Source organism: Hyperolius riggenbachi, chromosome 5 (genome assembly GCF_040937935.1).
Source record: "Hyperolius riggenbachi isolate aHypRig1 chromosome 5, aHypRig1.pri, whole genome shotgun sequence".
NCBI classification, from domain to species: domain Eukaryota; kingdom Metazoa; phylum Chordata; class Amphibia; order Anura; family Hyperoliidae; genus Hyperolius; species Hyperolius riggenbachi.
In genome coordinates, this window is record NC_090650.1 from 223,322,641 (window position 1) to 223,350,402 (window position 27,762).

At 41.6% G+C, this 27,762-nt stretch overlaps 1 protein-coding gene across 4 annotated transcripts in view; it reads right to left on the reverse strand.

Annotated features, from left to right (window-relative positions):
• Window positions 1-27,762, reverse strand: part of TMEFF1 (transmembrane protein with EGF like and two follistatin like domains 1) — a 312,349-nt gene that overhangs the window by 117,728 nt on the left and 166,859 nt on the right. For all 4 annotated transcript variants that reach the window (XM_068236701.1, XM_068236699.1, XM_068236698.1 and 1 more), the window contains exon 3: window positions 10,295-10,424. In XM_068236701.1, coding sequence (XP_068092802.1) covers window positions 10,295-10,424 — 130 coding nt within the window. The remainder of the gene's footprint in view (window positions 1-10,294; window positions 10,425-27,762) is intronic.

A 27,762-nucleotide genomic window follows, 5' to 3' on the forward strand; every position in this document is an offset into this window, starting at 1 on the left:
CACATGCTAGGCTTAGTGTTTGTGGCAGTCAAAGGGTTACAGCTAGGGACAAAGTTAAGATAAGTGGGGACATTTGGCAGTGAACTAGGGCCTAAGACAAGGGTGGAAAAATTCATACTGAATTCAGAAGCCAGTATGTCCCTTCCAAGAGCCAGCAGGATTTTTTAAAGAGAAAAACTCAAAACTTAGTCCAACCGTGGGTCAAGGTTACTGTTAAAAGGACCCTGAACAGACAAAAAAAACCCGGAATCTGAACTTACCTGAGACTTCCTCCAGCCCCCCATAGCCCACGAGGTGCCTCCTCGTCCTTTCAGTCCCTGCCGGTCTCCCACTAGAGAATGCCAAGAGTGTGCAAAGCAGTAATCAAAGCAAAAGGTGGCTACTTTGAAGAACCTAGAATATGACATATTTTCAGTTGTTTCACACTTTTTGGTTATGTACTATACTTCCACATGTGTTAATTCATAGTTTGGATGCCTTCAGTGTGAATCTACAATGTTCATAGTCATAAAAATAAAGAAAACTCTTTGAATGAGAAGGTGTGTCCAAACTTTTGGTCTGTACTGTATATTGAAGTGGAAGACCTGATTGGAAGACTGTGGATGGTTGCAATCAAAGGACTTCTGTTTAGTCAACTGTAAGGCAGCGCATGGTTCTGGTTTTAAGATTTGCAAATAACATTTAGTTAGCGCTTTTTTTCCTGGCAGACTCAAAGCCCCAGGGCTGCAGCCACAAGGTGCGCTCAGTAGGCAGTAGAAGTGTTAAGGAGTCTAGCTCAAGGACTCTCTACTGAGTAGGTGCTTGCTTACTGAATGGGAAGAGCCAAGATTTAAACCCAGGTTGCCCGTGTCAGAGGCAGAGCCCTAAACCAGTGCACTATCCAGCCGCGCAGATCACGCAGATTACTCAGATCGCTAATTTATGGCTGCTTTTCCACATTCAGCATGATCCCATTTATTTAGAACAGATCATCATAGCCAGTGGGCAGTGGCATAGCAATAGAGGATGCAGAGGTTGCGACTGCACCGGGGGCCCCTGGGCCAGAGGGGCCAACTAGGGGCCCTCCTTTATCAATCTTATTATCTTTTCATTGGTGCTATGCTGGGATTGAACACCTCTATATGCACATGGAATAGTTGCTAACCTTAACTAACTGGTTCCTCACTCTGATTACATCTCTCTGGCACTGCAGCAGTACTTGGTGGGTTTTGAGGCTCCATATCAATAGAGTTCTTGGGGCCCAATGTAAAACTTGCACTGGGACCTCAAGCTCCTTAGTTATGCCACTGCCAGTGGGAGTCATGAGGCGTAACATTTGGGGAAAGCGCCCTTTCTCAAGTGTCCCCATAAAGGGCTTCCTACCGAAGAGCTGCATGTCATGCTGGCTGTGATGACTGTTCAGTGGAGTTTACTCCTTTTTCTTCATCAGCACCTTGCAGGAGCTGGCATACTCTGCTAAAATAACAGCATGCTACTGAATTCTTTCTTACACATCAATTTCCAAAAAGAACAATATAGCTGAAACAAGTCGGCTAGAACAAAGTGGAATATTGTGCGTTCTGACACACATAGCTGTCACCTGTTCTGCTGCTAGAGGAAATTGAAAGAAATAAAAGACTTGAAGCACTTAGACCTTGATGTTTCTGTTTCTTGCACCTAGATGTTTGACAATAGACACACAATTCACACATTCCCCTACTTAAAATCTTTTGTTCTTGGCAATAGTAGAAATGCACACAATATGCATTTTTTTATATAGCGCCAAAATATCTGTTCATATGCCATGTCTGAAACCTTTGATTTTCTTTATACTGTAATGTGAGCACTAGGTGTAAAACATAATGCCTTGCTGTAAAAACCTAACTCCAGAAAAAGACTTAAAACGGAATCTAATAGCTTTGGAATTACGTAGTTCACATGTTATGTTTTCGTGTGAAATGAGGCTTCTGCGGGTAGGAATTCTGTCTTCAAATTTTGATCACAGGATAAGAAGCAGAGGTGCCTGGCTCTTTTACTGACCACATATGCTATTGCTCCATTGTTATTGCCTGATGAAGCGGGATAAAACCTGCGAAACGCGTTGCATATTTAGAGTTCATAAATAAAAAATATTGACTGTCTTTGCTACAGTCGTTGTGTGTCTACTTGGAGGAGGTATGTCCACCACTACCTCCTCTATTTACTATTAATTTGGTTTTTAAGCTCATTTAGCTTCCTTTTATCCTTTTGGCGCCTCTGTTCTCCTGCATCACTAAGTGCTGAGTAAGTGTTAATCACATCCCATGAATCAATCTTAATCAATAATTGTTTGTTTTGAGAAAAAATAATGTTAGTGTGAATGTGGCATAAGCACTGAAGCATTAGATGCAGCCCCTGGGCCACAGATCAGGTACCAGGAGCCCGGACATTGCAGACCACATTCTGGGAAACTCAGCTAATGAACCAAGAAAACTCTTACACACTGGTGGGTTGCCTTTCCAGTGTGTTTCTGGTGGGGATGACTCTGCATGGGCCTTAGACTGTTAACTCTTTGCACACAGTAGCCAGGAAGGTAAGGAGTCAGTCAGGGCCAGTTCTTGTGACAATGTTGCCCCGACACCCCATCTCTCCCTCCCATGTAAGCAGCATTAGGGTCCTATTACAAATTTCCTAGGGCCCTAAGACAGCTGCCACCTTCTCCCCCAGGTTTTCCGCTAACTTTAGCTTTGTTCCCGGGGCCCCTTGCAGGGTTTTTAGCAGCATTTTGATTAGTCTGTCCTCCATTAGTCTGTGCATTCCTGTCTTCTTCATCCTCGCAGGTGTGCCTCTCCTCCGGCGCATGTTCTTACATAACACGTTGTTACGTATGCGAAGATGAGGATGGGAGAGCACAGACTAATGGAGAAGCGTGTCAGCTGGGACACATGAGTTGTAACGCTGCTAAAAACTCTGCAGAGGCCTGCAGTACAAAAATAAAGCTGATGACAGACTTGAGGGTGGGGGGTTAGTTGAGGGGGGAAGCATGGCTCAGGGTCCCTGGGGCAATCCTTAGGCAACATTTATTAAACAATTATCAGACAAAACACACAGCCAAAAAAATAATCAGCAGCTTGGCTCAGCATCTGGCTACCTCACTGTAGTCCCTTTCTGACTGAGGCTAAAGCATTGTACACACACTCCAGTTGGATGTTGCCCAACGGGGATCGGGAGCCAATCACTCAGACGACATTGCAGGGTCTAGGCTGTACAGATATGTAGTTATATTACAAGTTGACGGTGTGTTCTGCTGCAATGCGGGAGGGGGGGGGGGGTAGAGTATCAATGGAGCAGCGCAGATGTTACGTCTTGTGGCAGGTGGGTCGAGCGGGTAGAACAAAGATATCAGCCGTCGCTCTGGGAAATTGATATGCCTGGTGAATTACTGGCCAAATGGTGGTCAGGGCTGCTGTACACGCGCCGGATTATCAGCAGAGGCAGTCATTATTGCTTGCCTCAGCCAACTTGTTCAGGGTCTGTAGTAAGTATTAGAGGCAGAGGATCAGCAGGCCAGCCAGGCAACATGTATTGCTTAAAAGGAAATAAATATGGCAGCCTCCATATCCCTCTCACTTCGACTTCCTATGTACATTGGGTAATGCCCACACTATAGCGCTGGCAAAACACAACACGCACTCTGCAAGTTATAATGTGCACGTTATTTTTCATAGTATGAAGAATTGCTCTGCTACGCACTTTATCGCAGATGTTACTCAGAAACGCACTGTAGAAAATGTGTTTGGATAATGAGGTCCATTTCAATGCATAGATGTGGACATGCCCATACAATTGTAATGGCAGTACATTTACATACAGCAACACATATTAAGCCAAACATATCACTAGACATTCAAAGTACAAACTGGCAATGCAAAGTTTGCAAGGGTGTTCATAAGAGTGCTGTTCCTCTCCTGCTCTAGGAACCAGCTGACCTCATTCTGACATGCTGCTTCCTGATCATAGCAGCACCCATGCTCTCCCTGCACCATTGGAACATCCGAATAGCAGATCCCATTGGCAGGGAATCCACCCTCTCTTCCTTGACTGGCTCTACAACCCAGACCAGCTTTGCCAAAACTCAACATGCAAATAAGAACTAAACCGTTTTTTTTTTCCTGGAGCCTAAATCTAAAAAGTACCTTATTCTAGGTGCCACATAAATGCCATCATTGTATCCACAAATCTGATGGACAACCTCTCTCTTTCTTTTGTCTCTCTCTCTCTCTCTCTCTCTCTCTCTCTCTCTCTCTCTCTCTCTCTCTATATATATATATATATATATATATGATACAAAATGGTAGATAGTGATTATATATCCCTGGACTTTCCACAAGTATCACATCTTTAAATTCAGTTTCTTTCCAATACTCTTCCTCTGTCCTTGTGCGATTTTTCTTTTGTCTGCCTTCCTGCTGCTGAAGCTATAATCTGTAAATAAGTGAATCATGTGGAGAATAACAATGTCCACAAATCAAAGAGTGAGCAGAGATTGTGCAGTGTGGTGGATTGGGAAGGAGATTGCTATGAACATTTTAGTGTGATACGTGTGAACCCTCTGATCTTTCACTCCTCTATCTCAGTTATTGTTTAGTGACTCATAACAACGAACTCTCCTTCACACTTAATACAATTTGAAGATTAAGTTATGTATTTATTTTCTGCGGTGTCTCCCAGTCTCTGTATCTACTTACTTACTTATCCCAAAGAAATTTCTAATGACACAGAAATATTAAAGTGTACCTGAAGTCAATTAAATAAAGATTGGATACTTACCTCTGTAGTAGGAAGCCTCTAGATCAGCCTTTCTCAACTTTATTACCCTGGAGGAACCCTGCAAATAACTTTTGGATCTCAAGGAACCCCTGCAAACAATTTTTTTGTATCGCAAGGTACCCCTGCATTTATTTTGCAGGAGGCATGGTCTTTAACCACTTAAAGAGAGACTGAAGCGAGTTAGATAGCATTTGATTATTGTAAAGCACCTTACATAGTGCTAAATCGCCGCTAACCCTTAAAGCTGCAGTGGCCTTAATTGTAAAAAATAGCCTGGTCACTGGGGTGTTTAAGACTGTGGTCTTTAAAGAGACTCTGAAGCGAGTGAGATAGCATTTGATTAGTGTAAAGCACCTTACATAGTGCTAAACCGCCGCTATGCCGCGGCAAAACGAGGGGTTTATACCCCCCAAATCCCCCGTACAAAATCAACAACTTTCTTGATAGTGGATTTTGCTGCTCGTGGAGGCAGAGCTATGAGCTGCAGCTCTGCCTCTCAGCGCGTCAATCTGCCGGCGGATCTCCGCCTCTCCCCGCCCCTCACTGTGAAGGAAGCTTGAAAGGGGCGGGGAGAGGCGACGATCACCCGGGATTGACGTGCTGAGAGGCAGAGCTACAGTGATTAGCTCTGCCTCAAGCAGGAAGCGCTCCCCGGACCTAGAAGAGGGTATTTGGGGGGTATAAACCCCTCGTTTTGCCACGGGATAGCGGCGGTTTAGCACTATGTAAGGTGCTTTACACTAATTAAATGCTATCTCACTCGCTTCAGAGTCTCTTTAAAGACCACAGTCTTAAACCGCCCAGTGACCAGGCTATTTTTGTACAATTAAGGCCACTGCAGCTTTAAGGGCTAGCTGCAGGGCCGCATGTCTGCGCATGTCCAGTAGCACAAAGCTGCAAACGCTGTAAATGAGTGTCTTCATTCTGGGCATGTTTAGGCAATACTCACGCATATGCAGTATGGATGTGCTCGTACACGGAGGGTAACGGGGCCATAAAGAACAAGAGGGTCCCAGGCAGCAGTGGTGGGCTGAAGAGGGATTTGGACCCGAAACTGTTAAAAGAGGTTGCACAGCATGCCAGTTAATTTAGGCGCCACCATAGCCTATAATGTTATTACTGGCTATAGCGGCACTACGCGGTTAATTTGGGCTCCGGGGGGCTGACATCAGCTCTGCAGCGGCTCCCCCTCCAAACTTCTGCTGCAATTTTCCTTTCTCTAATGCTTGGTACACATTATGAGATTTTCTGGCAAATTTACTGCCAGATCGATTATTTTCAACATGTCTGATCTGATTTCTGATTGATTTTCCATAGAGGTGAATAGAAAATCGAATGGAAAATCAATTGGAAATCAGATCAGACATATTGGAAATAATGGATCTGGCAGTAAATTTGCCAGGAAATCTCATCATGTGTACCAGACATAGGCTTACGCAAATTGCAGTGGCTCACACAGCTTCTGCAGAGCCACTGCACTCTGCAGCGGCTCTCACCAATCAGGTTTTTCTTTGGGTGCCAGGGGGCGATAGTATAATTACTGATATTCTACTGTCTGCATTTCCTCGTACCTATTTTAACGGGTGTGCCTTTTTAATGTATCCCTCTGGACCACCCAAAGGCTTTCCGCTACTTAGGTTAGTATCTGACTTTTATCATTTTTTTCCTCACAGTCTTGCTTTAACATATTTTGCCTTATTACTTATCTTGCCAGCATATATATAAAAAATAAGTATTCTCCCAATAATTGTTATGTACAGGGTCGGACTGGGACACTAAGGGCCCACCAAGGAAGTTTCAGCCTAGGGCCCACCAAGGAAGTTTCAGCCTGCCCCCCCCCCCCCCCGATCCCCTCCTCCTCCTCCTCCCCCTCCCCCCCATTTTGGGCTCACATACACATGCACTCTAGAAATTTTGCATGAGTTTATGGTAGGGAAAAGATCGTGAGCACTTCTGAGGACAGTCTCCAATAGGCTTATTTCCACATGCGGTGCGCGCAGCGCGCCGCAGCAAAAGTAAATGGGTGTCACCACGCACTGGAACATCGGCGTGGTCACGATGAGTCATGAGCAGACTTTAAAAAAAACAAAACACAACATAAGTAGCGGTGTTATTCACAGAGATTAGGTCCAACCAGATACATTTTAGATAAAATATTTAAGTAGTTACATCCCTAATGATAATTCATCAAGTAGTCAAATCGCAGCAGATTTTCCAACAAAATGCAATCAGGTTGGCGGCAGATACCCCCACAACATGCAATCAGGTTGGCGGCAGATACCCCCACAAAATGCAATCAGATTGGCGGCAGATACCCCCCAAAATGCAATCAGGTTGGTGGCAGATACCCCCCCCCCCCCAAAAGTGGGCAGCAGTGACCAGAAAATCGTAATGTGGGCAGCAGACACCTGAAAATCGCAATGTGGGCAGCAGTGACCAGAAAATCGTAATGTGGGCAGCAGACACCTGAAAATCGTAATGTGGGCAGCAGACACCAGAAAATCGTAATGTGGGCAGCAGACACCTGAAAATCACAATGTGGGCAGCAGTCACCAGAAAATCGTAATGTGGGCAGCAGACACCTGAAAATCGTAATGTGGGCAGCAGACACCTGAAAATCGTAATGTGGGCAGCAGACACCTGAAAATCGTAATGTGTGCAGCAGACACCTGAAAATCACAATGTGTGCAGCAGACACCTGAAAATCACAATGTGTGCAGCAGACACCAGAAAATCGCAATGTGGGCAGCAGGCACCAGAAAATCCCAATGTGGGCAGCAGACACCTGAAAATCGCAATGTGGGCAGCAGGCACCAGAAAATCGCAATGTGGGCAGCAGGCACCAGAAAATCGCAATGTGGGCAGCAGGCACCAGAAAATCGCAATGTGGGCAGCAGTGACCAGAAAATCGTAATGTGGGCAGCAGACACCTGAAAATCGTAATGTGGGCAGCAGACACCTGAAAATCGTAATGTGGGCAGCAGACACCTGAAAATCGTAATGTGGGCAGCAGACACCTGAAAATCGCAATGTGGGCAGCAGACACCTGAAAATCGTAATGTGGGCAGCAGTGACCAGAAAATCGTAATGTGGGCAGCAGACACCAGAAAATCATAATGTGGGCAGGTTGGTGGCAGATACCCCCCCTCAAAATGCAATCAGGATGGTGGCAGATATCATACCCCCCCCCCCCTCCCAAACGCAATCAGGTTGGCAGCGGGCAAAGATCGGCGGGGTGGGGCGGAAGCCACCCCCCTCCCTCACCTAGGGCCCCCCCCCTCCAGAATTGCAGCCAGCGGCAGCAGCGGGGATGAATCACTTACCAGCATGACGGAGATCCGTAGCTCTGCGTGCCGCTGGCTGGTCTCTGTCTCCTGAACTGACTGTCCAATCACGCTCTCGCAGTACTTCCTGCGAGAGCGTGATTGGACAGTCAGTTCAGGAGACAGAGACCAGCCAGGCAGCCAGCGGCACGCAGAGCTACGGATCTCTCCGTCATGCCGCTAAGTGATTCTTCCCCGGTGCTGCCGCTGGCTGCAATTCTGGAGGGGGGGGGAGCGCGGAAGGGGGGCCCCTAGGTGAGGGAAGGGGGGAGGCTTCCGCCCCTCCCCGCCGATCGGTGCACAATGTCCCCCCTTCCTGCGCTTAGCCCCACTCCTTTTTAGCACTGGGGCCCCCAGGAGGCGGGACGGCCGGGGCCCACCGATGGGACCATCGGTGGTTCGGTGGGCCTGTCCGAGGCTGGTTATGTAAGACACAAACATTACAAACCAGTGACGGATTGTATGACGCGGCTATTTACTGCCACTTCAGGAGCAGCGGCTGTCACAGTGGGGGTGTACAGTAGTGCTGACATGGAAATAGTGTTGTGTTTTTTGCCTGTAACTTCAGTTGTCTGAAGCAACTTATCTTATTCGAATTCTAAATAATAGAATATTCTATATTTTTTTAATACTAAACTACATACACATTTGCAATATTCTCGGAATGATCAATGTACAGACACAGGGATTGGCAGCCTTTTCTGCTCCATAACGCGGGGAGGGGGAGAACAAGGAAGAGGTGCATTGAGGGCCACAATCAAAAAAACAATAGCGGTTGGTAGTGATCTAACATGACAGATTAGTAATCATGTTGCTAATTAACCTGATCTAACACTAGACTCCAAAATAATGATCTTTCTGGCTATGATAATCAAACATGTATATTTAATTTTACCATTTTCACACAAGGTTTGCAAAACTGTGATAGCAGATTGCAAAGATTAAAAATTAGAGATAAAATATTACTACCTTGATAAGTTGATGTCATATAAACTGTGACTTCCTTTAATGCAAACTTCCAAAGCTGGAGGCTGCAGTGTTCTCAGAAAGCTCTGCCTGTGCACAACTCTGTGCGCTCTCTAAAGCCTGGTACACAGTTTCGATTGGCCAATGACTGATCAATTTTTCCACCACCATGTACTTTAAGGGCCAACAGATTTTTAATACTATGAAGAGTTTGCGTATAATACATGAAGCAGTTGACCAATTATTAACCAATCAACATTGCATGTGTGTACCAGGCCTTATCAGAACAACTGTGCATATTCATAATTTGCCATTAGTTATTACAACTGTGCTGCTTCAAGTTACCTATTTTATAAAGGGGTCTCCTAGCCGCAGAAACCACATTTCATGCAAAAAGGTAACATTTGAGCACTCTGCTAACTGACCTATTAAATAGTAAGTTTGGCCTTGTGCCTAACGATAGGCTTCACATAGGAAAGTGGTGTAGAAGCTTAACTGAATGCTGTTTGATCCAGCTTTTACTAAATACAGACGGTTTCCACCAGTGAATGACTGTCAATACATCTATTACATTCCAGCATTGACCAAGGAACTGCTGACTGTGGCCATTTTTTATTCTCCCAGCATAGTATAAATCACACATATGCAGCCAGAAGACATGCCACTAGCACCTTGCTTAAATAACAGTCACAGTTTCTTTAGGACTTATTTATGGCTCACTAATGCTTTAAAGAGAACCAAGCACCACTCTTTTCACTGGTTTCTAAAAGCTACAGGAGCTGCCATGTTCCCTCCTCCCCTTCTAGCTGCCCATTATTCATCCAGGAGAAGGTGTGAAGATAGCATCTGTGACTTCTCTAGTCACTTTAAAGCACATTGTTTTATCTACCCCCCCCCCCCCCCCCCACACACACACACACACACACACACTGATAAAAAGCTTTTGTTTGCCGTCCGGCTAATGTGTGCAATCAAATAATTACATCAGTCCTTATCTGCCTGAAACTTCTGTGGGTCAGGCAGGCCACAGAAGTAGGAGGAAGTAGGATAATAAAAGCCTCTGCTAAATGTAAAAAGAACAGGTAAAATTGCAGCTTTTTTTTATTAATGAACTACTATGTTGCCTTGCATATTAAATGTGCTATTGAGATGCCCTGGGTGCTAAAAATGGTGCTCAGTTCACTTTTAAAGACATGTTTATCACCACAGACTCTTACCAGTATTGCAGGGTCCCTGTAATTCTACAGTTAAATGTTTCTGCTGCCTGCAGGCGGATCTCCTCAGGAAGCACTCATTCTGGTAAGTATCTCCATTTGATCCACAAACTGGTACATAGTTAGTGCCACACTGCAAAATAATGTCAAACAGCCATCTGTTAAAAACTGTTAAACATAAAACACAAATGGATTATTCACATATAACATTTACAGCATTTATAATCAGATTTTTCATCATATCATATTTTGCCATGCCCTATTATTAGCCTATGAGTAATCCATCATAACGTAATTTCTAAAAATGATTAAGCAATCAGCTTCTGCATCCTAAGGGAGACTGCCCCTTTCACCCTCTACGTTTCCAGAGGCTGCTTAGCCAATCATGTGTTCTTTTCAAGAACATTTACCTCAAAAAAGACAGAGCAGAAAATTCAGATGATCCCCAAATGTAAAGCATAAAACCCTAAAAACCCTAAGAAAAGAGCAATACATAAAGTTTATTGGAGAAAAAGGCACTACAGAAGTCATTTAGAAGGAACAGACACACGCGCTATTCCTACATCAGTCATTTCTGCAAAAGATATAAGATGATTATTGCTGTCTTAGTTCACTTGCAGAAAGAAAATAAATACATAAGTAAAAGAAAGGTTGAATACTGGAGTACTCTATGTGATAGACCTTGTATCTGCAACTGTAGTATCTCCCATCACATCAATTCATTGTGATCAATAATTGTTTATCTTGATAAGCAACAATGGCTCCCTTAGCTTTATGATTAGCTTTCAAGTGTGCCTACATTCAATAGATGCACAAGTATACAGAATTACATTCTAAATTATATTATAAGAACACATTGTGCCTCTTGCTACAAGCATGTAAGAAAAAAAATCCAAAGATAAGAGCTGGTTAATGGCTATGTAAGGAATTGTAAATAGGCTGAGGAAAGTAGGGTCTTTGCAGAATTAGGTATAGGACAGAGAGAAGTGAAAGAAGGAATCATACACGTGTCAGATAGGTTGGATTGAATCCTGTTCGTCTTGTACTGAACAAGATTATCATCATCTGTTCAAAATGTTTCTCTGTCCTACATAGATCTGAAAACTCCTTTCAGAAGCATAGCATTTTCGATCCTCAGCATTACGCCTTGGTTCCAAATTATGATGACCAATTGGAGTATAGTAGTTATCTTCCGTGTCCTATCATTGCTTGTCTTTGTAGAGTCTTATTTGTTTGTTATCTCTGTGATGTTTCTTCAGTGTAATAGCCCTTGTCACACTCGTTTTTCTGTATCTTTATTCAACATAATAGCCCTTCTCACACACTGTATTAGGTACACCACATTGATGGAAGAGTGGCAGCATGACCTTGCAATGTTAAATATTGTACAGTGACAATGATGATGGCTTAACATTACTGCACAATTTGCAGCATTATCTGTTGCAAGGTTTGGTCCCCCATCATAATGTACTCCTAAACAGAATTACGTTTCCTATTGGGTAGTTGGTTGAAGGCCGAAATAGGGAGGCTGGAAAGTTTTCATTGAAATACTTAGTTTGCATTATAATGGGTTGTAACTTCTGACTGTTTTGTGTACACCTTGTAGTTGGGGAATGAAGGTAGCTACCAGTAGTAGGTACTGTATATGTGTACATATTTTATTCTCTTTGCATTTCAAGACGTTTTCCCTCTGAATTCGTAAAGTGGTATGAAACTCAAATTCCATCTATGGCCTAAACAGGGTTTTCTAACCCTGTCCTTGAGTACCACCAACAGAGCATATTTTTGTGGAAATCCACAGAGGTAGTCAATCAGCTGTGCTGAGACGCTAATTACCCCACCTGTGAATGGTTGTGGATTTCTGCAAAACATGCATTGTTGGTGGTACTTTAGGACAGGGTTGGGAAATGAAACTAATATGAAGAAAATGTGACTGGGTTTCAAGCTACTGGAAGGGTTAATAATTCAAATGTCCACTTAACTCTTAAGCTAATAGGTAAAATTGCTATTGCCTTTCCAAAATCATCATATCCAGGGAGGAAGCAGGCTACAGTTACAAGACAATTTGATTACCAACCAGCATTGTTATCAGCTAGCTTTAGTGAAGTGTAACAATTCCTTCCAGTGACATTATGCCAGTATTTTACTGTTTTCTATTTGTTTTTTTTCTGTTTTCGAATAGAAATGTAATCGTGTGTTTCCTGCCACATTATTGTTACATTTGTGTGGTGCTGATGGTTCTGATTCTGTATCACTAAGTTGTGTATTTTTGTTGGAATAATACTGGCAGCCGTCTACAGTGTTTATTGCTGTCCTGAGGGTCAGAACATATCAGTGGTATTTGGTAGCCTGGCTGTATATGATTGCTGGTCTGGAGAGTTGGGGAGGGGGGGGCGAGAGTTGGACTTTGTTGCATCTCTCAAGTGGGGTTTCTGTACACAGATGTATGCAGTCTGCCTTGTTTGATGGACAGTGTAGTACACTGTAGAGTTTATGGAGTATTCCATTTTTAATTTGATTGATGGGTGGAATTAAATTGACATTGATTTTTTTTTAGATTATCTTCTCCTTCTATTTATATAATAAAAATATCATCGATTTGGCAGTGATAAATAAGTGGTTTCTGGTATAAGGTGTTGACAAATCTCTCCTTGAAGTCAGCCATGAAAATGTTATTGTACTGCTGTGCCATTTTGCTCTCCATTGCTCTCTCCACATTGTAAATGTCATTATGAAAAGTGATGTTTTGTTCCAGTGAAGATGATAGAAATCTGTGGCATGCCTCAGTCTGATCTTTGAGAGAGGTATTGTCATACGTAGATTCTACAGCCATGGTAACAAGCAGTTTATTTAATAGTAACTGATGAAAACTGTGGTACCCTGCAGGGATCTGGCATTGACTTTGACATCTTCTACTTACTATACTTGATAATCTGGTAGATAACTCATAACTGTTGTTAGGTCTGCCTGAGTTTACTGGCGTTAGTATCTTGGCAGCATGTAGGCTGTTGGCAGTTTGTGAGTCCTATCGTACTGCACTGTTGATTTATGCATGTGGATGGGTAGAATTGTGATGATATCCTTTAGTTGGGTATGACCAGGCTAAAGCCACACACACACGTGCAAGGACTATAACCTGAGAGGTATCTGAACTCGGGAAAGGTTAAGACATGAGACAGGGTTTTTTTCCGCTATCTATGTCTCCTATCAGTGAAATTTACCCTCACTTCATGTTTTTTGTGTATCTATTAAGTCAGTAAGTAATCAAAATGTTCTCAACAAAACACAGAAGGTAACAATTTACACCTTCCTTCCCTTAACCACCACCATCACTATCCCAACCATTAGTAAGAAAGTCAGTAATTTAAGCTTGATGTTAGCAGTCTAATCATCTATTTTATTTCTGTGCATGACATAACTATGCTACAAAAGAACATTGCTTATACAGCAAAATAAGAAAATTGCTAGCTAAAATACTAATGATGGTGATTGGCTGTATGTATTTAGATATTTTCCGTTTTGAATTCCAAGCTTATATGAGCTTATATGAGTACGGTTTATGTGATGCTGCCCCCATTTATACTTATATATTGTGGTCATTGGTGCACTGTGATATTAGCTGGTATGTCTCTGAAGTGGGTACCGGGACAGAAAAGGAAAATAGTTTATGGAAATGGGACACTCCAACGCCTGGAGCTTACATCTGTGGAGGGAGCCACTGCTTAATTCTAACCATCCCTTGGCAGGTGCCTAGTCTTAGCTCTCTTGCCTCTTTTGTGATTCACGTTTACTGCCTGTTGCCTAACTTTTCCATTTCCCTACGTGGTGCCTAACCTTAACCCCTCACTACCAGCTGCCTGGCCTTGCTTAAGTTCGTGCTTAAACCTTAACAGCCTCTTTTCTCGGTGCATGACCGTTTATTTCCTTTCTTGATGCCTGACCTTATCCATTTACTTCCTGTTTCTAGCATTAACCCCTCCGTGCCTGTTGAATAATCTTAGCACTCTTTCTTCTTGACTACCTTTAAACCCTTTTCTGTCTGGTACTAAACATTAATCCCACTCTTTTGACTTTAGCCATATTCTGGTGCATAATGGCAGTATGCCCTGTCTGGTACATAACTTTAACCTGCACGCAGCCTGGTGTCTATGGCTAATCTTGCATTCCCTTTTTTAAATAGTCAAACCCTTATATCCTGAAACTAACCCATTATTCATCTTCCCAAAATGCCTCTCTTATCTTATACAACCCCTTTTATGTTGTCCACCTCTTATTATCGAACGTTTGATAATTCACCTCATGAGTGAAATCTAATTTTGAATTTACTAAGGCGTTATAGATTTATTGAAGGTTTACCGGTAAAACATTCGATAAATCTATAACACCTTAGTGAATTAAAAATTAGATTTTACTCATGAGGTAAATAATCAAACGTTCGATAAAGTGTTTGATAAAGCTTAGTGAATTGAGGCCATTGTGTCCTGCCCCCAATTTAATTACCTGGACTACTCCATTTCAGTGCCCCATGAATACTAGTTTGAAAATATCTATTTAACATTTTCATATATATTTTAGGCATTGTAAAATACATAAAGATTGTTTTGATAATATTTCTCAGTCTACATGGATGGCAAGCAAAAAAAAAAAAAAAGATATATATATATATATACATACATAAAGGGGCATTTCAGATAAAGCAAGGCAGTAAATGGTATTTAGTCATCACTGGCAATAGTAATGTATACACACTTTAATAAAGTCAAGACATAGCGGGTTCGTGCTTGGAAAACAAAGGATGCACATCTCAATTTTCAGTGACCTGTTTTATTATGGGATGTGCCATGTCTTCTACAGCCAGCTTTCAAGACACCACAAAGCGAAGACAGAATGGACTTAAATTATGCTAAGATCACTCTGGTATACAGAATGTAGAAAAGGTTAATTGCAAGGAGAAAAGGAGATTTCAAAAAAAAACTTAAACATCTCATAAACTCCCTTTCCTCATCACACAGCTGATTAGGTCATCTCTGTGACACAGAAGGATAGTCTTACAAAGCTGTCGCTTATTCTACATACTTGACCAAGCTATAACATTTCCCATTTAACCCATATGACCTTACATATCTGGTAACAAGACCGTAACACGACAGGGTGCAGAAAATGAAGCATTGCAATAAGAACATTAGACAAGTATAAAACTATCACATTTGAAACCCTAAATAATGGTAATTTTAATTGGCCACATTGTGTCTGGTTTTAATTATTCAGGACAGGTAATTAGGTGTCTTCTCCTTATATAAGCCATGGAAAGTAAAAAAGTAGTTTCATCTGCAAAATCGACCTTAACACATTTTTATGTGGGCTTCGTTGACAAAAGCATTATCCTGTCCACTGGTACTACTGCAGAAACTATATTTCGTCATACACAGAAACATGGAAGCTGTTTGCATGTATTGGAAAATCTCAGTTAAGAAGGTGAAGATTAAGAGATGCACTGTATAGCATCAAGTAGTACAAATGTAGTCATTTGATAACATCTCATAGATTTTTGCTGCAAAACTATCAGGAACCAAGTAGGTAATGTGGTAGAGAATCAATCACAGATTTGTCAGTAACACAGAACTGAATTATCAAGAATCAATCAAGAAACTTTATTTGGCCAAGCACGACTGGGTTGTGCCCAGAATTGGGTTTGGCATGTACAGGGCTAGTGTGAAATAGGACATACAATACAATAAGAGTACAAAAATGCAGCAGTTTAATCATAAACATTAACACAGAGGTCGAGCTCACGTATGTAAAGTGTGCCGAGTGCAGTCATGTGCTACCGAATGCTACTTGTATGGGGGCGGATGAAGAGAGTTCATAGAGTTCAAAGATTTGACAGCAGAGGGGAAAAAGCTGTTCCTGTGTCTTGTGGTCCTGGTGTAGATGGCCTGGAATCGCTGACCTAAGGGGAGCCGACTGAAGAAGTGGAATCCTTCTTAGCACTTGGAAATCAAATAGTTTTGGAGTCTTTACTTTGCTGCAGTGTTTCAGCGATTATCTCTATAATTGTTCCTAAGTTGTGCTGACCAGTGTCTGACTAGGTCCAGCTTGAAATACATATGAATTGGCTGCTGGGAGACTTGGGCGCAGGATACAGCCAGTATATGGCTTATCCTGCTGCTGCACAAGTTTTCGGCGGCGTTAAATACTACTCCACCTCTAGGCCCACGTGGATAGTGGGGAATAATGTAATTCGGCTGCCAGCTGTTGCTGGAAGCCGAATTACAGTGTTTTAGAAGCAGTTTCAGCTTCATCCTCTGACGGCGCCGACGTTACTGACTGTCGCCGCTTTAGCCGTAATACCTATTACGGAATATGGTGGCGCCAGCTGTGCCCAAATCTCCTGCGCTGTAATTATAGCACTCGCCAGCTTGAAGGTTTACAAAGTAGAGCTCTAGCTCTCAATGATGGCACCACAGCTGAGGTATAATTGGAATAAATTCTATATTCCGTTATTTAAAATATAAAAAAGGCATGTAGAATCTAGAAGTGACATTCCCAGGTTCAGGATATGATCTTAGTTCAGTCCACCTAGTGGTATAGTATGGCCACGGAATAGCATCAGAGTCTAATGTGACATGTACAAAGAATGTCTTCAGATTCAGTTATATTCAGTTATAGTATGTAACAAAATTATACTAGAGCAAGAATAAAGGAGAAAAATACAGAAATCCACAGCAGTCTGTATGGTAATAAATCCACCCAGGTCACCATATGAACTACAAATGTAGATGAATCAATATATTTCTTTATTAATATTCATTTATGACTAGTGAAGAATATAACATCACTTATAAGAATCCAGATGGCTCCCAGTCGTGGCTTCCATCAAGTAAACCATCACAATCGTTTACATCATTAATAATAGACAGTGGCATCCTACTAAAGCAAGATAAAGTACATGTCTGGCAAACTGACTAGATAACATGTAATCCTTGCAGAGTTAAAAATATAAAGTGTCTAGTGTAATCACCAGGACCGGTTCTCTCATGAAGCAAAGTGAAACATTTGCATTAGGTTCAGAGATTACAGGGGCAGCATGTTTGTACCGTGTTTACACTAACAGCATGCAGTCAGAGTGGGAGGAGAAGTGAGAGGAGAGCGATGTGAAGAGGTCATTATTGGGGAAAAGCAGCTTGTTATGCTGTGTGAGGAGTCTGAGTGAGGAGGGGGGAGGCAGGAGAGCAGCAGTGTTTCATTTGACTTGCACAACAGAAGGAAGGAGGTGGCACTGCTGTCCTGACTGAGGAGGAATGGAGAGGCTAAGGGTGAGCAGTTTGTTTGTCACAGTCTCACAGCCAGCTAGCGTGCTATTGTGTTGAGCTGCAGAATGTCAATGGAGAACATTAACTGAAGCAAAGTAAATTGTAGGGTGCCATTCGATCATTCCAAATTGGGGGGGGGGGGGGGGGTGCATCCTCACAAGTTCGCCTCAGGCAGCAAAAAGTCTAGAACCGGCCCTGGTAATCACAAATTAAAAAAAGCATGAAGTATGAAAGCATGACACTGGTACATGTAGAGAAGTCTATTATAATCAATGACGTACGCAGTGCAAAGTAACAGGTATTACAATGAGGAAAAACAATTATCTGTACTTCAGGAAGCCGGTGGAAAACACAAAAGTATATCAGACTTTAGGCGAAAGTACAATGAGAGCATGGTGGTTCTGTGTTTTGTGCTATGTGCTTGTCATTAGGGTCAGATTTAGCATGATGGGGCAAGACGTTTTTATGCCTGAAATTTCACTGGATTAATAAAATTAAAAATGATATTTTTCACTGATATTGTGCAGATCCACCTTCAGACCCTGTTCGCATTGGGCTTTTTTTGTCGCATATTTTTTTCGATTCCCGGCGCTTGGGTGGGCGTTCCATTCTTGGGAAAAGTGTTTTCCTCAGCACTTTTCCCAAGCGCTTTTTTAATTCTCTCCCTGACGCAAGTCAGGAAGTGAACTTTTTGGCAATGTATTTATTCTTAAAAACGCAAACGCAATCACTGCACAAAGCGAATTTGTAAGCATTTTGCGTATTTCCTATACCTCCCATTGAGGCGGAATCGCCTCAAAAATGGTACATGCAACGCTTCTCTGAGAGGATCGGAAACTAACCGCTCAGATGTGAACTCTCTCATAGAGAATCATTGCATAAGCGCTTTCAGGGCGATTTTGAAAAATCGCCAGAGCTTAAAAACATCACAAAGCGCCTCAAGTGTGAACGAGCCCTCACTTTTTGGTCAGATTTAGACCATGCCATCCAAATAGCACTGTATGCCAGATATGTTACTAAGGAAGAAAGCCATCAAAGCAACAGTGAGCTGAATCTGATCTATAAGGTACACGCTTGAAGCAGTATTGACTCTCATGTGTAATAAATGTAGTGAGATCTGTGCTTACCTTATATATCAAAGTTAATGATAGACATTGTGAAGATACGGAGTAGAAAATCATTGTGTTCCTCACGTTCTGCACACACTTCCTCACTATGTAGCAAAGGGTAGCAATCAATAACAACAGCCTTATTTGATTCATGGAGTTCAACACACAGGCTAATGCCTCCCACTTCCATAATAGACATCAGAATAAGGGGAACTGATTTAGAAGTCATTTTTTCTTGTCAATACCATTTTGGTCAACTTGTTTTTTAAGTTCCTCAGGCACAGTTTTTCTTACAAATTACGACAAGCATCTCAATTTCTAGCATGCCGGCTTCCCACCTGATTATATTTTAGGTTTGTGTACAATGTTCTTTGTATGATGCCGTGAGGAAACGCTGCTTGATGAAGCCATTTTTTAACGCTGGTTGCACTGGTGGAACTGAAGCTGTTGTGATAAGTGCAATAACTGCAGATTTAATGCAGCTAAGAGATCCCAGCCACGTATCAGGGCTGTGGAGTCGGAGTCGTGGAGTCGGAGCAATTTTGGGTGCCTGGAGTCGGAGTCGGGAAAAAATGCACCGACTCCGACTCCTAATGAATTTGTAACTGTAATTAAAATAGAAAATATGATAAAATGTTCTATTTCTCAGATAATTATCATTAAAAATAATGTATATACAGTATACAGTATATATACAGTAATAGCTGTGCTCAGTCCACAAAAATAAAATAAACCAATCAAAATTAGTTACTTGTGCTGCTTCAATAAAGCAGTCCCCGTATTTTTAAAGTCAGATATACATATCTGAGTGTGACTGTACAGTATATATGATGTGTACACAGGAATCTCTTATATATACTAAATAACGTCTATACTGTAAGAATAAAGCCTGATGTGTAGTCGTGTCACTAATAGAGATGGTCAATGAGATGGAAATAATTCTACATTGATGCTGGTATATGCAAATGTATGCACTCTCTTTGCTCATGAAATCAAATAATTTGATATGTTGTTAAAATTTGGTTTAGTGACTACAAATTAAAGGGTACCTGAGACGGATGAAAAGAAAAGTGTTATACATACCTGGGGCTTCTTCCAACCCCCTGCAGGCTAATCAGTCCCTCGCTGTCCTCCTTCACTACCTGGAACTTCTGCTATGAGTCCCGGTAATTCAGCCAGTCAGTGCAGTCCGGCTACGTGCCGCTTCCACAGCCAGGAGCATTCTGCACCTGCGCAATAGTGCTGCGCAGGTGTAGTACGCTCCCGGCGGCGGAGTGTGTGCATGCGCACTACGCCAGACTGGCTCAAGTACCTGGACTCATAGCAGAAGATCCAGGTGGCGGAGGACAGCGAGGGACTGATTAGTCTGAAGGGGGCTGGAGGAAGCCCCAGGTATGTATAAAACTTTAATTTCATCTGTCTCAGGTTTACTTTGTTACACAGTACTATACTCTACATATGCACTCCCCACAGAGCTGCAGGGAATCCACTGAGAATGTTGTGCACATTGAACAGAGAGGTGTTGTCTGTCACCTATAAACCTTGTTCAGATTGTGCATGAAGAATGTGTAATAGAGTAGGAATCTCATTCCCCTGCAGAGTACCTGCACATCATTCTTACATTTGTGACTCCCTTTCAACTGGCAGAGTCCCAGTGGATTGGCGTACAGCCTACGTTTTCCCATTATTTAAGAAGGGCAAAAAATCAGATCCAGGAAATTATAGACCTGTAAGCTTAACATCAGTTGTATGGAAACTATTTGAGGGGTTACTAAGAGATACTATACATGACTTCATAGTAGAAAATAATCTTATTTCTCAGCATCAACATGGGTTTACTAAAGACAGGTCCTGTTTGACTAACATGCTGAGCTTTTATGAGGTAGTGAATGCTAATATGGATATTGGGAATGCTGTAGATGTGATATACTTGGACTTTGTTAAGGCCTTCGACACTGTTCCCCACAAAAGTCTGGTGCAAAAGTTGGGGATGCAAGGACTGGGGAAGAGTCTGTGTGCTTGGATAGGGAACTGGCTAATGGACAGAAAACAAAGAGTTGTGGTCAATGGATGATACTCAAAATGGGAGACTGTTAGCAGTGGGGTACCACAGGGGTCTGTACTGGGTCCAGTGCTCTTCAATTTATTTATTAATTACCTAGTGGATGCAGTAGTGAGCAATGTTGCCATTTTTGCAGATGATACAAAATTGTGCAGAATCATCAACTCTCAGGAAGATAGTGTCATATTGCAACAGGATCTGGATAGGATGGCTATATGGGCACATAAATGGCAGATGAAATTCAATGTTGAAAAATGTAAAGTCATGCATTTTGGTCGTACCAATGGTCTAGCACCATACAAAATAAATGGGAGACAGTTGGGGACATCAAACTTGGAGAAGGACTTAGGAGTACTCATCGACAACAAGTTAAATAATCGTACTCCATGCCAAGCCGCTGCAGCTAAAGCTAACAAAATTTTGGGATGCATTAAAAGGGAAATAAAAACTCGAGATGCGACCATAATATTGCCCCTGTTTAACTCTCTAGTAAGGCCACATCTGGAATATGGAATTCAGTTCTGGGCACCACATTACAAAAAAGATATTGCAGTTTTAGAGCAGGTGCAGAGACGAGCAACAAAATTGATATGTGGGATGGAAGGTCTCACTTACCAAGAAAGGTTAGATAAACTGGGTTTATTTAGTCTAGAGAAAAGACGCCTTAGAGGAGATCTAATTAACTTGTATAAATACATCAGAGGGCAATATAAGAGCTTGGCGGATGAGCTTTTTGTCCCTACGCCTTCTCAAAGGACTAGAGGACATGATCTGCGCATGGAGGAAAAACGTTTTAGCCATTTATTTAGGAAAGGGTTCTTTACAGTAAGAGTGATTAAGATGTGGAATGCATTGCCACAGGAAGTCGTTATGGCAAACTCTATACCTGCATTTAAAGGGGGCTTAGATGCTTTCCTTGAGTTGAATGACATCCATGGCTACATTTACTAGGTAAGGCAGAATGATGTTGATCCAGGGATTTTATCTGATTGCCATCTGGAGTCGGGAAGGAATTTTTCCCTTTTGGGGCTAATTGGACCATGCCTTGTAAGGGTTTTTCGCCTTCCTCTGGATAAACAGGGATATGTGAGGGAGCAGGCTGGAGTTGTACTTTGTACTGGTTGAACTCGATGGACGTATGTCTTTTTTCAACCAAAAATAACTATGTAACTATGTACCCACAGTTACATTGCCTAGGGCCTGATAGATGTTCTTTGTTCCGGTTTGTACCTTTTACAAGTACTCTTACCAAAGACTAGTTTTAGTCTAAAGGGAATAAATATGGCAGTCTCCATATCCTTCTCACTTCAGTTGTCTTGTAAAATTCCTAAGCGTTGGCAGTTAAGAGATGAATTTCACGTTACATACTGTTAATCAACAAAATTGTAATATGCAAATTAGAGGAGTCGGAGTCGAGGAGTCGGTGGAATCCTAAACTGAGGAGTCAGAGGATTTTTGGACCGACTCCACAGCCCTGCCACGTATAGCTCCACCCTTGTTCACAATGGAAACTTCAGCTGGCACACGGCTTAGTTGACGATTTACTGTCTCAAGTAGGCAACTAGGGACAGGAATTGAGTCTTTTAAATAGCTAACTAGTTTCAGAGTTGGTTGGATGGCTTATTTGCAAATAAGCTGCAAATTTGCTGGTAGAGGCCCTGCATTGGGGTAACATAGTATACCTTATAAACAGAAGTATTATCAACGTTACAGTGAACAAAGATTTGTCTGGAATTAAAGTACAATTTTTGGTTGCTCTTTAGGCCACCTCAAGACCAGTAACTTCACGGATCTCAAACAGACCAAACACAACAGATTTACGCAAAATGTTCTGTTTTTTTTACAGCGTATCTTTTGCAAGATGGGCAGCATAGGTTGCAATATGCTGTGTCAAACCACAGTGTAAACATAACTTTGTTCCTCAGGCTATAAACAATAATTTGTTATAGCTCTCTATTCACCCTGATAAAGAGTCCATAGCCTCTATGCTGTCTGCAGTCCCCTAAATGAGTATTTTGCTTTCATACAGATTCCATTGGAGGCCTGTGATTGTCATAGTAAAGGTAATTTTCTACTAGTAGTTAGCACCTCCTGATTAGCACCAAGTATGTCATTATTAAATAATTAAATCCAAGCAGTGAAAGTAAGTTTAGGCTCACCAAGATATGGAAGAAAAGGTGGAGGCTGCAGAGATAAATGGTTTATCAAAGTGGTCTGAAAGCCAGCATTTCTACTTTGGTCTAAAAGATTCCTCACAGCTTGAAAGATACTATCCCAGATTTTTTTTTTAGCAGAACATCACTGAAATGGTTAAACAAAAGCACTTTGTCCTGGTATTCGGCTTCATTCCACATCCAAATTGTAGATAACAGTACCTTTGTTTACATTCCAATGTTGTTACAATGTGTGTAAACACAATCTAACAAGTGAAAAGGACTTTCTGTGCTTCAGACACACACACACAGGTCAGAAAAGCTCATTAGATGTTAATATATAATAAAAAGCAGTTTGAATAAAATGCAATGCCAGCGTTCAGGGTACGAAAAACTACACTTTGGAAACTTGTAATTTGTAAACAGACAATATTACTTATGCACAAAAGCAAATATGATAACTGTATGAGTAATAACAAGTAGGAAAACACATTTTTATTGCATGTTATGTCTGAGTTTCAAATCACTTTAGCAGGTTCAAGCTACTACCACAGTACTGTACATACTTAGAAGATAAACCTACAGAATCTAGAGGGAATTCTGAAATAAGGTATAGATAATGCAGTAGTAACACCTGCAAGCCGGAGGCATGAACAGCACAGTTGGGGGTTTAATTCCTACCATGGACACAATTTACAGGTATGCTCTCATTGTTTTTATGAGCTCCCTCACAGACCTTGAATTTCTTTCCACAATCCAAAAGTATTTTTCCATTCAACTTTCTGCTTCTACTGTGTGTGTGTTTGCAGCGGGAACAAGCACTGTGACAACTGACAAGTGAATATGTCCATTTTCATTGCGCCATGCACCATTTGCAAATACAATGGCATGATAAGAAATATTATTAAGAAAGCTTTCATATTCGTAAAAAATGTGTATCTTGCAATAATATATTTACTGAAAATGCAAATTTCAATGCGAGAATGAATTTGTCAAAAAGTCAAGCTCATCCCTATACACAGTATGAGTAAACACTTCTTTTGGTGCAGATAGTGTGAGTGTTTTATTGCCCTGTGTAAAGTACTGTGGAAAGTTGTTGGAGCTACATCAATAAGTGAAGAAAACACATAAACAGACATAGACAAAACGGCTTATGTTAGCTATACGCTGCTCCATTTCTTCACTGGTAGAAAGGCAAATATATATTGTCTGCATTCTTTTCCTTTTTTTATGGATCAGTGTGTGAAGCTAATCAATGCAAGTTTAAAGCGTAACCACAGGCACTGGGTTCAGATAAGCTTTGTGCAGGAGGTGTAACAGCATTTCATAAATATGTGGTTTTTGAAAGGCCGCCAGGGTGTTCACAGAATGATTGAAAAAAGTACCTGGTAATTTGTTCCTTGCGCCTGTATTTGCTATGTGGGAAAGCTTCTTTCTGAACTGAGCAGTTTCAGCAATGAGCTGGGCTGTTACTTGTGTATTAAATTAGCTCTGGTTTGTCTATCATGCCCATTTTATACAATTGAATCTTTCCAGTTATGAAGTAGTAACAACGTATTTAACTCCAGAAGAAACGTACTTCTTATTTGTATATGTTAACATGTATTTTAAATTTTAAGATTTTTTTTTAAGACTTTAAAGAGGAATTCCAGTAAAAATTATGTAATAAAAAGGTTCTTCATTTTATATGTATAATATACAATAATTATGTATATTTAGTCAGTGTTTTCCCATTGTAAAAGCTAACCTCTCCCTGATTTACATTCCAACATTTACCGTAAGGTGACATTTTTACTGCTGGCAGGTAATGTCAGTGGAAGGAGATGCTGCTCGCTTTGTTGGCAGTTGGACCCAGCTGTAAATAGCTGTTATTTCCCACAATGCAATGAGGTTCACAGACAGGAAACTGTCAGGATCATGTTCCTGACATCACACTGTGGGAGGGGTTTCACCACAATATCAGCCATACAGAGCCCTGTAAAGATCTGTTTGTGAATAAGAAAAGATTTCTCATGGGAAAGGGGGTATCAGCTACTGATTGGGATGAAGTTCAATTCTTGGTCACGGTTTCTCTTTAAAGAGAATCTGTACTTTAAAATTCTTACAAAAAAAAACATACTATTCTATTCATTATGTTCTGGGCCCCTCTGTGCTGTTTCTGCCACTTCCTGCTGCAATCCTGGCTTGTAATTGCCGTTTTTAACCAGTGTTTACAAACAAAAGACAGAGCAAGTGATACGCTGAGAGTAAGCTCAGTGTGTGAGTTATACAGAGTGTGCAGGGGGCCTGGAGAGGGTGTGTATAGCTTCTGCCAATGACAAGCAGTGCAGCACATTCCACACATTCCAGCCTCAGCCGACAGAGCCGACAGAGGAGAGAAGATTAGATTATATAACAGAGATAACACAGCCACTGTGCAAATAGGAAAGGCTGCAGTTAGACAGAGCATATTAGAACAGGTATAGGAACTTATAGGATAGCAGAAATAAGGATGAAAATTTTGTTACAGAGTCTCTTTAAAAGACAACCAAGGTGACATGATGAGATATACATGTGTATGTATAGTGCCAAGCACACAAATAACTGGGCTGTGCTCCTTCTTTCTTTCTCTGCCTGAAAGAGATCAAAATCAGGTATGCAAGTGACAGTTTCTGCCTGTGTCGGGACCGGGTCTGACTGGGTCAGACCATAGCATAATCCTCACTGATAAGTAATTACAGCCATAAAATACATTTCTGTCCATAAATGGCTTCCTGGAGCAGGGAAAAGATAAAAAGGGTCAATAGTTCAGAGCTCTGAGCTCTGGCATACTTCAAGGGGAACTGAAGTAAGAGGTATACGGAGGCTGCCATATTTATTTCCTTTTAATCAATACCAGTTGCCTGGCAGTCCTGCTGATCCTCTGCCTCTAATACTATTAGCCATAGCCCCTGAACAAGCATGCAGCAGTTCAGGTGTTTCAAACTTTAAAGACAGATCTGACAAGACTAGCTGCATGCTTGTTTCTGGTGTTATTCAGATACTACTGCAGAGAAATCGACCAACAGGGCTGCCAGGCAACTGGTATTGATTAAAAGGAAATAAATATAGCAGCCTCCCTATACCTCTTACTTCAGTTCCCCTTTAAATGAAGGTGTCATTGTGCAAAGACAATGAAATAGTAAAAACTTAAAAACTAGAGTTAAATATAAAATGAAACAGTGGAATATCTAAAAAAAAGTCATTTTTAGGAGAAGCAGGCTAGATACACCTGTTTTTCTCATCAGTTTATTTTCACCTCGGATGTCCTTTAAAGGAACACTATCAAACAATGCATTTGTATGTAAAAACAATGTAAATAAAGGACTCAGCATATATTTCTGTGTCTGGTGATTTTTCTTTCTTAATATACATGAAAGACAATGTGCCCTGAGGACACTGCTGGCGACAGAGCAGTCCATGTTTGTAGGTGATGCCAGGAGTAAAACACCAGTGCAGTCTATTCTCAGGCTCCCCCACCCGAGCGAGTTGTAACTCACGTGGCCCCGCAGTAATGAGCCATCCGTTCTGCTCCTATTATGCCCGGCCCCGGCCAATAGTATGTAAGAGGTCGCAATTCCATATGCGCATTGTGCACAATGTACCGCCCCATCAGTGGATGTTTGCAATTGAGGCAAAGGAGGGCGGAAGTGTTCCGTTCTCCTTCTGACAGAGCACTGTAAATACACTGAAATGTATTACAGAGCTCTGTCAGAACGGAAATACTACAGAACTTGCTTATAGAACCTGATATATGGTAAGGTGGGCATGCAGGGAGCATGGCTACAGTCACAGAAGTAAAATAAATCATTTTTACATGGTAAAAAAAAACAGAGACTGTCCACCTTCTGTATTAAAGTCAGACAGTCACTGCTACAAGTTTGCAATCTTCTCAGAGAAATTTGATCTTTGTCTTCAGTAGGATGATGCAAACCAAAAAAGCAGCAGCCCCACCTACTAACTCCCTCCATGGTCAAAATTTTTAAAACAGGGTTTTTAGCTGCATTCACCTCATTTCTCACAAAAAGGTAACATATAAGAATTCTGATTACCTTGTTATAAGATGACCATTCTAGATGAGTGCCTGAAGATGAACTTTAATCAGCATATTAATAGCACTGGACATGCTGTGCTAATCAGTTCACCACTATAATGCTAATTTGAAGTGCCCATTTGGTTATTAGGAAATTACTAGACTGTTATTATAGCATATTGAACATTTGCTCTATAATTACACCATCCGTAGCATCATTTAACCAGCAGCTATGGTTATCATTGTTCCATATAGAACAGAATGTTTGCCATTGTTTTTGGGCTATTGTAACATTTATATACGGGATTTATATTTACATCATTTTAATGATAAATGTGTAAATATTGGTGATGGGGCCGTGTAGCAAAAAACCCTCTGACTATTTCCTCTCATTAGGGAAACATTTCAGACAGGACGGTTCATAGTATGGGTGATATGGTGGAGTAGTGGATAGCACTCTCACCTTGCAGAGGTGGGTCCTGGTTAGAATTCCACCCAGGGAACTATCATGCTGTTTGTATGTTTTCCCCATGTCTGTGTGGGTTTCCTCCTGGCACTCAAGTTTCCTCCCACATCAAAATTCATACAGATAAGTTAATAGGCTTCATTCTAAAAATTGGCCCAACTATAGGGGGTCCCAAACTACGTACCCTCCCCCAATTCAGGTGTCCATCTTCTAAATCAGTTGACTTGTAGTCACACTTGTTAAAGGTGGGGGTTCATGATGGCCATACCTGGTAAATGGGTCTCCAGGATGTAGGGTCACCAAGGGTTGACAGGGAA